Source organism: Triturus cristatus, chromosome 2_2 (assembly GCF_964204655.1).
Source record: "Triturus cristatus chromosome 2_2, aTriCri1.1, whole genome shotgun sequence".
Classification (NCBI taxonomy): Eukaryota; Metazoa; Chordata; class Amphibia; order Caudata; family Salamandridae; genus Triturus; species Triturus cristatus.
The window spans coordinates 977,198,008-977,212,256 of NC_140582.1; the positions used below are offsets into that span (position 1 = coordinate 977,198,008).

General features: G+C 44.0%; 1 protein-coding gene across 1 annotated transcript in view; it reads right to left on the minus strand.

Moving 5' to 3' along the window:
• LOC146863028 (uncharacterized) overlaps positions 1–13,856 on the minus strand; it is a 263,261-nt gene extending 249,405 nt beyond the window's left edge. Inside the window, exon 1 of the mRNA XM_085643331.1 lies at positions 13,622–13,856. Coding sequence (XP_085499457.1) covers positions 13,622–13,676 — 55 coding nt within the window. The 5' untranslated portion in view covers positions 13,677–13,856. The remainder of the gene's footprint in view (positions 1–13,621) is intronic.
• Positions 13,857–14,249: the final 393 nt, after the last annotated feature.

Sequence of the window (14,249 nt, forward strand, 5' to 3'; positions counted from 1 at the left end):
GAGTGGCATACATTGATCTTGGATACAATAGAGGGGCATTTATTGGCGTGGCATAGAGAGTAGTGGTGTACAGTGCATTTGTGTATGGTGGGATAGCATACAGTGGAGTGTGGTAAAGTTGATTGACATCCTGTAAGTATTGTAGAGTAAATTCACGTACACTATAGTGATGTACAGTGTTGTGCTATATACTGGAGTGTTGTACAGTTTAGGGGCCTATATTGGAACATAGTGTACTGAAATAGCGTACAGTGGAGTGTGGTACAGTGGAGTGGCGAAAACTGAAATGGCATACACTGGATTGGGGTATACTGGAGTGCTATTGAGTGGAGTGATGTACAGTTGAGTGGTGTACAGTGTAGCCTTCTAAAGTTAAACTGTATAAATGGAGTGCTGTATATTGGAGCACCGTACAATGCAGTGGTGCTGAGCAGTGTATTGTGGACTACAGTGTGGTACAGTGTAATACGGTACAGTGCAGTAGCGTATACCAAAGAAGCATAACCTATAGTGCATAAAAGTGGAGTACCATAGAATTTAGTAGTGTTTAGTGCAAGAAAGTTGAGTTTAGTAGTGTTAACTGTTTAGACCTACAGTGGTTCCTGTGCGGGTCACTTACTTTTCCTCAAGTTCCATTGGCTGGTGCATATTTTCTTGCACTGACCAATGCTTGTCTTTTTTGATGGCCTTCCTATGCTCGTGCATGTGTGTTTTGTTTACTTCCTGCAGGCTGAAAGGTTCCACTGCAATTTAATTGTGCTTGATTTTTATGGTAGGCTTTTCCCTCTGTAGTGTCACCGATGGTACACTCACCCGATACTGTGAACTTTTAGGTATATGTAATTTTGTTGAATTGTTTAAAATTGCCAATGTTTACTTTTTTAATAGTAGACAGCGAGAGCCGGGCGGGACTGTTCCCCAGTTCCTAAGTCGGCAGCTCTGTATATTAAGCCATATCCTCTCTCTAATGAGGACTCAAGGAGAGTCCATTTTGTTATTGTGCTAAATTCTTGCTGGCATGCCTTTATTTTTTATACCTTTTGTAAATGGCTGTTACTCTTGTGGGGTTGGGAGACAGTAGACAAGCTCTTGCTTAAAGTGAACTGCTGCAGCAGGGCCTGCCTCCTAGCCCCGCCTCAGCCCTTCACAGGCCCCAACTCCTTACCCCTACCCTCTCAGCGCTGAATCCAGAAGTGTCTTACTAATGCTCCGCTGTCACTTGTCATCCCAGCTCCTATGCAGCCAATGCTTGTTTAACCGTGATTCTCTGGCATTTTCTCCAATTGGGTCGTCTTTTCCATCTCGGGTCAGGAGTGGCTCAGAAAAGAAATGGTAGGATAAGCCCATATCCACTTCAGGGAATAAATTAAAGGTAATGGAGGCAGAGGTTGCCATTTAGCTAACCGCACTTTGTACACGAAGGCTCACAGGACCGCAGCACATGAGGCACTTTATTTCTAGGCCCTGAACTTCGTGGTAGTTTACCCCTTAAGCATGATGGATGGCTAGGTTTGGAAAATAACACTCAGAAATATGTTCTTGACCAGGGCCGGACTGGGAACCACAACCGGCCCTGGCAAAGTGCTCGGCCGCCCCACTCCCCCCCCGCGCGGGGCGGGGGTGACGGGTGTGCCGAGCTCTTTGCCAGGGCCGGTTTTCAGCCGATTTTGCTTCAGGGCCGATTTTGCAAAAACAGCCCTGTAACAAAAACGGCCCCCAGGGGCCAAAAACCAGCCCCCACCCGTGAGGTGCACCGAGGGATTGCCCGTTGCCCGCTACAGCCAGTCCGGCCCTGTTCTTGACGATTCACGTGCAGCCGCGGCAGCTGCAGGTAAGAGCAGTGGGGCCGGCTGGAGGGGGATTTCAAGAGACGAACACGATGGAAAATGAATAATTTATTTAATTTTCCCTTGTGGTCGTCTCTCGAAATCCCTCCCCACCTGGCCCCGCCGCCCCACTGCTCTTACCTGCAGCGGCTGCAGCTGTTCACATGTCACGGGAATTCGATTAGAAAAACAACTCGAAGGACAAGTGAAACCTTTTGTCTTGTGAGAGTAGAGGCACTTGGTGAGTAGTGCTATGTATTGAAACTTTCCATTTTCAATATTTCCAAGCAAAAAACGACAAGGGTTGCCATTACAGAAAAGGTCTATGTACCATGCAAAATGAAACACAGAGAACCTCTTCAGGCCCTGGTACATTTTATCACAGCACACGTGTTCGTGCCTCAGCAGTGCTCTAGTAGCTGTGTGTGTTCAGCCTGATATTCAGATCCAGGCCAAGGCTGGCCTTGCTGACCCTTCAATGTGTCCATGGTGCTTCAGGCCTGCACACAAGTGTGTGAGCCGCTCTCTGGGCCAAGGGCCAACATATCTACGTGGGTTCAGTGGTGGTGGGAACAGACGGGGAGAAAACAGCATGCAAGGCAGATGTAAGTGTGCCATAATCTATCTGGAAAACAAGAATGGTGCCAATGCTGCACTTAACTCTATTAGGGATTGGACCATGAACTGAATAAAACAGATTCACTAACAACCACTTTTTCCATACTCGTCAAACACACTCAACAAACGTGCTCAGTGGACATTGTTTATGACAGAAAAAGTAATTAACCCCTTCAGTGCCCGCCCCTTTCCCCGCCCTGTGCCGGCCGTTGCATTAGCGGGCGGGGTCTATGACGAGCTGGACTCGTCATGGGCACAGCGCAACCGCGGCCCATGACGAGTCCAGCTCGTCATGGGCACTGAAGGGGTTAAATGCAGTAAATGGACATAGGGCCATCAACAAGATCGTGATAAATCATAGCTCCTCATTCCGGGCGTGCGGCGCCATAATGTCATTTGACGGTTTTAGAAATAACTTTGAAAGTCTCCCTTGCAAACATTCAGTTGCAGCAAAGTGTTGGTCCTGATGAGAATCCCCACATGTGAAGGGATTCGAAACGCGTAGACCTTTTCGCTTCTGGCCAATCATTTCTACACAATAGAATACAGTGTATCATAACTGTGTCAATCTATGCTTGTTGATGGCCCTATGTCCATTTACTGCATTTAATTACTTTTTCTGTCATAAACAATGTCCACTGAGCACGTTTGTTGAGTGTGTTTGACGAGTATGTATGGGTGACTGTTGTATGTAAGTGGTGGTGTCGCGCTAATGTTCAAAAATGACTATATATAAATGTGGATATTAATGTTGTATTGTTTTTTCCTCTCTTTTGATATGTTAAAATCATTACACCGAAATCATGTTTTGCTAATAGAGAAAAGATAAATGTATTGTATGAAAATATTTTGGATTAAACCCAACGGAAAAAGTGGTTGTTAGTGAATCTGTTTTATTCAGTTCATGGTCCAATCCCTAATTGAGTTAAGTGCAGCATTGGCACCATTCTTGTTTTTTGGATAATATGAGGCTTGGCCTTGCTGCCATATAGCCAAAACCCGAGATTGTTCTTCAGATAATCTATCTGGTGCAATTGTTTATTTCATGTAGCATTTAGTGTCACGTGACCTTGCTGCGAGCATACACTAGTGGTCCAGCCACACCCTCAGGGGCCACTAAACTCCAACACCTAAAAAATTAATTGCTTTCCAACACATATTTTTTTTTCTCACCCCCAGGAAGGGAGGCTGGGTAATGTGTCTCTTCCCTTAGTAACAGAGATTGACCTTCGATTTTCAGCTATTAATTAAATTATAAACATGCCAAATGACAGAGCAAGAAGCGCAAGCCCAGGCTGAGCGGATTGGGATTTCTTTCTCATTTGAAGGTGAGGAGCTTAGGGACATATTTACAAGGGCTATATCTCCGCTTTTTTGGCTTACAAAGCCAAAAAAGCAGAGATAAAACCAGCGCCCTATTTACAAGAGGGTGCTAACATGCATAATCGCAAGTTAGCACCCTTTTTCCCAACGCCTCCCTTTGCATCTCCAATGAGATGCAAAGTGGGCGTTACTGGGCGTACCCCAGATGGACTACCTTGCAAATATCGCTAATGTTTACATCGCAATATTTACAAGGCAGCCCACATGATTTTAGCACACATTAGATTTTGGTGAAAACGGCAGTGATGTTCCCTGCAAAAGGGAGATAACCTCGCTATCTCTGGAATTATTATCGCCCTGGAGTAAGGCGTTGTTAATTACGCGCTAACAGGGCGATAAATACCAGAGATAGCCTGCAATAATATAATTATCGCTAAGCACGGCCAGCGATGATTATCGCTGGCCGTTGTTAATATGCCCCTAAGTGCAGTTATAGAAGCTGAGATGTATTTTTGTTCTGTCAGTCAAAATACATCTGTGAGGTACTTGGGACTTTTTTTTAATGTATTTTTGTTTTGTTGAATTTGCGTTTGTAGTTTTTTTTTATATAGTATCTGTGCGAGCACCTACACGTCTGCTTTTTTGTTTTGAAAACAGGTATGCCATGTTTTTTCCTCTGGTGTTCTTGCTTGTGTACCTGAACATATTGTGTTTACTGAAATGTGTGGTGCAACAAAGTAAGGAGTAATGGCTCCAACACAAGCCATCACTCCCCCACAGAAGATTCAAAAGGAGATGGGTGGAGTCGGACGAGCGTCATGTTGTGGTAGATTGTGAAACTAAGAAGTCAAGATCATAGCAACTACCTTTCAATTTGAGGGGAAAAATACATGACTCTACATCCAAGCAGCTAATTCGGGGCAAAAGAAAACTTTCAGATTTTTATGAGCCATTCTGTAACAAAGGCGTTTTACTCTGGTTTCTGAATTTAAAATGACTCTAGTACTGTAATCCTGCAATTGAGGGCCCTTTGTCTGCACTAGGCTCCTAGCAGTAATACATGAATGTGAACCCGTAGGTTTGCAAAAGGCAATTTTTGTTTCACCTCTGCCATTTACAGGGCACATTTGCCATTTTTCCTAACATATTTATAGGATCATGGCATCAGTCATTCATTTCAATAAAATATGCCTGTGCTGTTGAGTATAGTGAGTCTGTAACATCAATATTATATGCATCATCAGTATTCTAGTGTTAGCTGTGTTACAACACCTATTGGACCCTGACTACCTAATCACGTGTCAGGACAGATTGCAAGGTGTGTGGCAGCATGTTCTTCTTGCAAATTATAAATATGTTGCATAAAAGCATTGTACAGAGCCATCCCTTTCTGTCAGGGTATGTAGGAAAAAGGTTATGTAAATTGTTTTGCCACCCATCCATCCATTTCCACTCATCCCTTCATAAAAAAAGGTTGGAAATCAGTTACTCCACCTTGAGAGAGGGTCACCTAAAGGGTATGAGCTTCTGGGCTCCACATTCTGAAGGTGGGTGACATCCCCTAGAATTCACCCACCAGCCTTTTGGCATCAGTGAGACCCTCTGGCACATACTGTATACTGTGCCCACGGCTGCAAATAATCTACTAACTACAGCCTACCCAAATCTGTCGAATGCAGCAACGGTGGGTGCACTAAAGACAAGTGATAGCTTCCTGCACCTCCTTGTGCTAAGCACTAGTCCACCTCACCCCCTTTCCCCCACTTGGTGCCCCTCCCACACGTATCTCTCTTTCTCTCTCATACCATCTCTTACACCTCTCTCTCACACACACTCTTCTCACTTCTCTCTTGTGGTTCACTTCAGGTCTTCGAGCACCGTTTCTTTCCTGTGCCTTTTCAAGATTTCCCTCCCTCAAACCCACCCTCTCCTCTTTTTGGGGTGTCTTTTGCGTACACAGGAGCACTCTCTTTATGCATCTGTGACCTGCTCTCCCATTCTTTGTCTCTTACTCACACACTCTTTCTGCTCCTTTATTTGGAGTTCATTCACCACTTCATGCGCAAACTACCTATCCCTCTCTATTTTCCTTTCTAACTATTCTGTGCAGCTCTCACCCCTATCTATTCCCCATGCCAGATAATTCCACTATACAAATACACTCCACACCACACAATTCTACCACACACAATTCCATAACAAAATATCCCATTCCAACGCACATAATTCCACTCGAAACCACTTACATCCACTACACTCCATTCCAAAACACATGTGTAAGAGACATTGTATAAATGCAATTAATACAATAGAATACAACTCCAATAGCTCGAAATCTGACAAATCCGAGACTGATTGCATTGCGAATGCTTGTTTTTTGTTGCCTCCTGGCACATTCAGCAGCTGTAGTGGTGGGGCACAAAGGGGGCAAGGACACTTAGAGCTGGGACACGGGACCCATCTGCCCCCACACCCCCTCTTCAGACACCACTATTTGCCATAGAACCAACCATCTCTTTACGTTCTTTCTAATCTAGGGTACATATTTAACAACTGAAAACTGTTTCAGATAGCAAAGAAAGATTCTTATCTGGCTGCGTAAACAGGGTCCTGGTTAGATTGTATTTCGGACTATCAGCCTTACGAAATACAATTTGGGGTATTTGCTTTAGGGCTGGATTGCACAGCAATAAACACCAGTGTTTCTAAAGGATATGTCTGACAGTAATGTGCCACTCAGCACAAAGCGCCTCAATGCCTCATCAGGAGTGGTAAGCGCTATAAAAATACAATTTACATTTACAATTACCACTTCGGGTGGAAATCGAGTAAAATGTCATGTCTTTAGTATTCTTTACACCAATCTCTATCTGATACTCCTCCCTCTAAATCAAATTATTTCCATTATTGATATCCTTTGTCCGTGCGTCATCAACTCCCCTAGAGGAGAAATCCATTGTCAGGGTTCTCCACGAAGCTACTGTCACACGAAGAAACTGCTCTATGCAAAAGGACTCCCATACAAGGAAACATTAGATGAACAATATGTGCCACGCTGTGAAGATAAACATGTTGTGGTATTTGACATAGACAATAAGCCGTCATGATGTATACTGCCACGCGGTGAAGACAAACAGGCGGTGGTATTGGAATGACACCTTCATGTTACAATAAGTTGAGGATGCCCAATGTTAAACCGATGCACTGAACAAGACGTAATGTTCTGTTTAAAACAAAGTCACTTTTGTCTCAGACCATGTCCTTTTTAGGTCTCGCCTAATCCAGCGCATGCACTGGTCTGGCCGAGACATTTAGTGTACGGGTTTTTAAAGTGCTACCTCGCTGGCCTAACGCTTGCGTTCACGCGAGCATGCACGTGCGCAGCCGCCATGAGTCTTTCCTCCGCCACGCTTGATCGTGATCACTTTCACTTTCGCTCCACTGCTTGTTATTACACCCGTCAGCTCGGCTTAGAACATTCCCAGATGACATCACTGCGGACCGTCTGTATGTTTAAATGGGCTTCAATGCAAAAGTTTGCGAGACATTTGCATTTAAATTAGACTCGCTCGGCTGTCATGTCACCCAAGGAGTCTGCACCGAGTCAAAACAGGTTCAGAGGTTTTTATTTTGTTGCAGATTTCAAAAGATGCCCACAGACTGCGAATAACATTTTTGGTGCACTAGTGACCTAGTAAATTTTCAATCATATGCAGCTACAACTATATTGAAATCCATAAATCACTGAGCCCAGTTATGTCATGATTACAGTGCTTATTTTCTGCCCACAGCGATTCTTGCTGTTTGCTCTATTGACTAATTTCAAGAGGCAGTACATCATGAGTGACATTTGCAGCCTTCTGCAAATTATGGAGCAAAAAGGTAGTATTTCTTCAATAAGCTATTGATGTCTGCTAAATTTTACTTTTAACACTCTCATGGTTACTGAATCTCAGGCAGGTACACTAGCTTGTTAGACCGTTAGATTGTGAAACGATCTACAAGTTCGAATGTAGATAATATTTTAATATTTTTATTCTAAGTGTGCAGCTCTTTTATTGCTTTCAAACAAATATACAGAGAAAAGCTCACTTTCAAACAAATATTGAAAAGCTCACTTTCAAACAAACATACTGGTAAAAGCTCAGGTCATAATAGAATTAACAAGCATTGGCATAGCCAATAGATCTAGCATTTGGGACCTTATAAGTGTTTAGCCATGCAACAGTTGGTGTTGTTGCACCAAGGATATTCTGCTGCATAACTAAATACTTATACGGTCCAAAAAGCGAGACCTATTGGCTATGCCAATGCTTGTTTAGTTTCAGGTCATTCCGCGAAAGAAGACGTCAGCTGCCGTACTGATATAAAAACGGCAACGCCCTTCTCTCGATCGCGGGTTATTCCAGGCATTGGCTTGGAGCGGAGGTTCTCGTTCCTTTGTTGAGCGCATATGAGTGGTGTGCATTTCAAGTGCAGACAACTGCAGTTAGGAGTTACGGGGCCAGAGCGGAAAGAGTTTCCTGCAGTTTTGAAGCGGGTCTGAGCAGGAAGTATTCTTTGTTCATTCTCATGTTTCCTGAACCTTTCCTGAACCTTGAGACCGGCGTTGAATAGGTAAAACAGTGATCTCCCTAATTGAAACCTGTATTTGGACATAATCTCAGCAGCTGAGTAAGGATTGAAAGCATTGTCAGGACATAAGTAAAGGCTAAGAAAAGAGGAAAAGTAAAGGCACTGCTATTTTGAACCTTCATAATTATACATGAATAATAGCAGTTTATTCGTGTTTGGAGCATTATAGGAGTTTGGAGTATTCAGAATTATCCTGAACAGACGTTTAGCATATATCATTTTACTTCATTTTCATTTTGTATTTTGCCCATCAGAATCCGAAGCAATTTCAATTAGAACTTTCCTGAACAATATTGAGAATTCATTGGAGTTTTTATTCAAATAATTCACATACAAAACAAACAAAGACTATTTTGGATAACGTATTTCTTTTACAGATAATTTACAGAAAATAATCCTATACAGGTTTTATATATTGTGCTAATGACAACTGGTGTTGTAAGTCTGAAATTGTCCCTTTAGCTTTTAGGTCTCCCTCCCCGCAGTACCCTCCCTAATTTTCCTTCCCCTCATCTGGCCATTCTGATACTCTGTGAATATTCTATCAGATTCAGAGCTGCCAGAAGGTGGGCCTCTTGAGGGTACTGCTCCTGAAGAACATTGTGGATCGTGACATCCATTTATTGAAACCTAGATTCTATGTCTTGCAACAGTATTCAAAACCAAAAGTACCATTCCTCTTTGCTTGCAGAAACCCTCTATGCAAGATTCTACCTATTGTGTGTTTATGAAGACTACAACGGTCAAATTAAGTTTTGTTTTGAATACATGAGGTGCAAATAGTACCATCACTTATGTTAATCTTTGGATCTAAGAAGTCGATGTGTGGGAGTTCAAATGTGCTAGTGAACCTGAGAGCTCAAGAACTACGATTGTGGATATCGACATATGGTGATAGCTTCTTTTTGCACAGAACTCCAGAGGATAACAAGCAATGGCAAATCTGATTTGTCTAGGTTTGGCTGCCATATTTTTGGCTTTGCCAATGATTGTTTTCTTTCATCATTGCTTTTATTGTTGGGGGAGTTGATGGACCCTCGTCTATATAAAAAATATCTAAATGCAAAAATAGAATTTCATCTCAAAAGCACATATTGCCATAGTAACCACTAGTGGTAAGGGAACTACTTTGTGTGCAGAAGTGCTCCTTGAAAATGAGAAGCATGCCTTCACTTATAATGAATTTAGCAATGCCTGAAACGGGCTGGCCAAGTGCCCCATGATGTGTGCTGTAGAGGGAAGATGAAAAATGTGTACAACACAACAACAGACCAGTGGATGAAGAATGCTGACTGAAAGCTACTGTAAGTAAATATATTATGTATATTTGAAGTAAAATCAAATGTCTTGGCTAACACAAGACCTAACAAGCATCAACAAATGTAGCGTTTTATGTGATTTTTAAGAAGTGTATTCCATTGGAGAGATACTAATTCCATTCAAGAGTAATATTTCTTTATTTTGGGTAGACTTATAAAGTGACAAACCAAGAAGGATTGCCAGTAACCAACCATCTACTACTGGTAAACCTTCTAATCTTCTTACTGCATAAGCTGTACATTTATACAGTGCAGTAATGATGCTACATATGATATGAAGAGTTAGCCAAGATATTTATAAAGATTTTTCATTAATGCCAATAGTTAGGAAGGATTACAACAATGGTAGTGAACTTGAGACCCCAGGAATTACAATTGAGGATATCAGTATATAGCAATAGCTCATTTAGTGCAGAAATTCTCCATGAGAGATTCCATCTATCTTATATTTAAGGAGACAGTTATAGGACAGAGATGAATGTTGTTTTGTTTCTCAATCAATCAATCAGGGTTCTTATTAAGCGTGACTACTCACCAGTAAGGGTCTCAAGGCGCTTTTAGTTGTTCAGTCGAGGAGCCGGGTCTTGAGGTCCTTCTTGAATTGCGGTAGTGACGGAGATTGCCTGAGGTGCAGAGGTAGGGAGTTCCAGGTCTTTGCAGTGAAGAAGGAGAAGGATCTTCCATCAGCCGATGTTTTTCAGATCGGTGGGGTAGTGGCCAAGGCCGGATGGACGGAGGGTAGGTGTCTGGTTGGTGTGTAGAAGGAGAGGTAGTGGTTGAGGTATTCAGGTCCGGTGTTGTACAGGGCTTTGTAGGCATGTATTATGAGTTTTAAGGTGATTCTTTTGTTGACCGGGAGCCAGTGGAGGTCTCTTAGGTGACCGGAGAAGTGGTTTCGGCGGGAGATGTCCATAATGAGTTTGGCAGAGGCATTCTGGATGTGTTGCAATTTCCTTTGGAGATTTTGGGTCATGCCGTCGTGGAGTTCATTATCGTAGTCGAGCTTGCTGCTGAAGAGCGCCTGGGTGACCATTCTTCTGGACTAGGTGGGGATCTATTTGAAGATCTTTTGGAGCAGGCAGAGTGTGTGGAAGCAGGAGTACAATACGGCATTGATTTGGCGGTTCATAGACAGCGAGGAGTCGTGGATGATGCTGAGGTTGGTGAGTGATCGGTGGGTGTGGGGGGGGTCCAAGTGCTGCTGGCCACCTGGAATCGTCCCAAGAGGAGCGAGTGGAGCCCAGGATAAGGACTTCAGTTTTGTCAGAGTTGAGTTTGAGGCAGCTCTCCTTCATCCAGGCGGCTACAGCCTTCATCCCGTCATGGAAGTTGCTTTGAGCGGCTGTCGGTTTATCGGTGAGGGAGAGGATCAGTTGTGTGTCGTTGGCGTAGGAGACGATGTTGAGTCCGTGGTTTTTGACGATGTCTGTGATTGTGCCACGTAGATGTTGAAGAGGGTAGGGCTCAGGGAGGAGCCCTGGGGGACTCCACAGGTGATCTCTGTAGGATTTGAAGAGAACAGTGGGAGTCTGACTCTCTGGGTTTGGCTGGTGAGGAAGGAGCGGATCCACTCTATCCCTTTGCCGCGGATACTGGTGTTGTGGAGTCTTGTGCAGAGGGTGTGGTGGGAGATTGTTGAAGGCAGCAGAGAGATCCAGGAGGATGAGAGCTACGGTTTTGCCTCAGTCGAGGAGAGTGTGGATGTCGTCAGTTGCAGCGAGGAGTGCAGTCTTGGTGCTGTGGTTGCTTCTGACACCTGATTGGGAGGGGTCCAGGGTGTGGTTTGTCTCGATTAATTCTGTGAGTTGAGCGTTGACGGCCTTCTTGATGACTTTGGCTGGTAAGAGGAGCAGAGAGATGGCTTTTTAGTTCTTGAGGTCCGTCGGGTGGGCAGAGGGTTTCTTCAGCAGGGGGTTGATCTCTGCGTATTTCCAGTCTTCAGGGAAGGTGGCAGGCTCGATGGAGCAGTTGATGATGTGGCTGAGTCCGGGTGTGATGGCAGTGCCTGCTCGGTTGAAAATTTGTGGGCGAAGGGGACAATAGGGCCCCAGAGTAGATGGTGTTCATGATCCTTAGGGTGTCAGCGGTGAGGGTGGTCCTGTTGAGCAGTGTCAGCTGGGATCTGGAGCATTCCAGTGCAGTGGTTACTGTTGGGGTGGGTGGGCCCTGACTTGTGAAACTGTCGTAGATGTTGAAAATCTTGCGGTGGAAGAAGGTGGCAAGGTTGTCACAGTGATCTTGGGAGTGGGGATGTCTGTTGTGTCTGTGGAGAGTTTGTCGAATTCTTCAGTGAAAAGTTTTTTTGCTGTTCTGTGCATTGGCATTGATGCGTTCCTGAATGGCAGTTTTCCTGGTGGATCTGATGAGGTGGTGGTTTGCGGTGACGGCGATCTTGAGGGCTGCGTGATCCGCCAAGGTGTTGCTGCTCATCCTTCTTCTTTCGAGCCATCTGCAGGTGCGCCTGGACACTTGGTTGCCGGTGGGTTTCCTAAGGGGGGGCCAGTGTGTTGGCGACAGTTGGAGATCCATCAGTGGAGGTTGCATGCTGAGCTGCTGGCAACTATGGTGGTCGGCGGTGGAGCTTTGCTGAGGGAAGTGGCGAATTGGTCTTTGGAGATCTTGTTCCAGCTTATGCGTCGGTCGCGGTGGTGTTCGTGGGTTTGGTGAAGGAGAAGTGGACGCACTGGTGGTCTGTTCAATGTAGTCCACAGGAGTGGCTAATGGAGATGTTGTTGCCTACGGAGAAGATCAGGTCGAGTATGTGTCCTGCTGAGTGGGGTGGGGAGGAAACCAGTTGTTTCAGTCCGATGGTAGCGAGGTTCTCAAGTAGGGATGATGTTTTGTGGTCATCGAGGTTGTCCAGGTGGAAAATTGAGGTAGCCGAGGAGGATGTAGTCCTTTGAGGTGAGAGCATGGGGAGGGATGAAGTCGGCAATGGCTTTGCTGAAGGGGGGACAGGGTCCGGGAGGTCTGTAGATGAGGGTGCCATGGAGGGTGGCGTTCGGTTTGGTCTGGCGTTCGGTTTGTGCCTACAAGCTTTCGCTTCTGCCTCTAATGACCATTCTCCTTTCATTGACAGTCTGGAAACTGAAATTCCCAACAAAACGGTCTGCACCTGTAATGGGTTATAGATTATGAAGTGGATGAATAACCCCAAGCGAATAGCATCGCTGCCTTCTTAAAAACGGATGTGCTAAGGGTTTTTTGCCATTGGCTAACTTTTGTGAAGATCCTCAATGATTCTATTCGCAGAGGTTGCAAAGTTTAACACTAAGCTAGCCATATGCAAAGCTTTTCTCCACGTAAGGAGGTTATATGCACCTAGTAGCAATGCTTCTTCACTCTAATCATGCACAGCCAAGCAGGAAAATGTATGCAGAATCTTTCTCTGCACGTTTACCTTTCCTGGAACATTTTTAAAATGTGCAGAAGAACTCTGTTTATGTGGAGCATATCTTAAGACGGGCCATTGTGTTGCATTAAATAAGAATTTGCAAAATTGCAGAATTTCATGTCGATTGGAAAAGGGAGGGGAAATTGCTGTAACGTAATAAAGTTGCAAAGATTTCTATGGACTTTTGTGAAGATTGCAAAAAATAATGTTCCCATCTTGACACAGCTCTTTCCTTCCTCCACTCTCATACTTAGACATACTTCTATGGTACCCAAACTCTCTTCAACGTCAGCAGAACTGCTCTATCACACGGTATCGACTTCTCTTGCAAAGGTGATCCTATATCCGAAGTTAACATTAGCACAAAAACAAGCAATGTTTGCCATCTCATCTAACACTAATACAAACCCATATTTGTCAGAATATTAGCAGAAATATACACCTTCACAGTTATTGTTAAACAAAGGTTACACACGCAGCGAAACAGGAAGAGATGTCCAACTTACCAGCAATCAAGGTCAGTAGATGCAGCTGCACGAGCATGGCTTTCTTTAAAGACATGGCGAAGGTTCTTTCATAGCTCCTCGGTGGCTCCTTGATAGACAATGGATGGATTAAGGGGTCAGTGATCGACCAATTGGTACTCGGTGTATGACTGACTGAAATCTATCAATATTTACGGTAATCGTCGTTTGACCCCTTCCGTTTTCGTCTTGTCCCTTCCTTCTCAACCTGCATAATGCTTGCACATGAGTAATCAAAAGTTTACAAGCGAGAGAATCAATGTGACGGATAAAGAATTGAGACAGTAGGTGTGAGAAACAAATTAAGTTTCCTTTCCTGCATAATATGTTCAAACCACAGGAAGGGTCTCTAATCTTGTTGTTCAACAGCGATACACTGTGGTTGCAACAGAGATGCACTGTGGTTTAAAATTAGATATACATAGCTACCAAGATTTCAGTTTGCTGATGTGACATTTCCATGCCTTCAATGTATTTAAGTGTGACATTTCAGTTCTTATGAATAAAACTTTGCACGACACTCAAGGTTCACACAGAACGAAGCAGTAATGTCCATGGAATGAAATCTATTTTTAAAATCCTCCTCCTTTACACAACACAATGTTCTAGA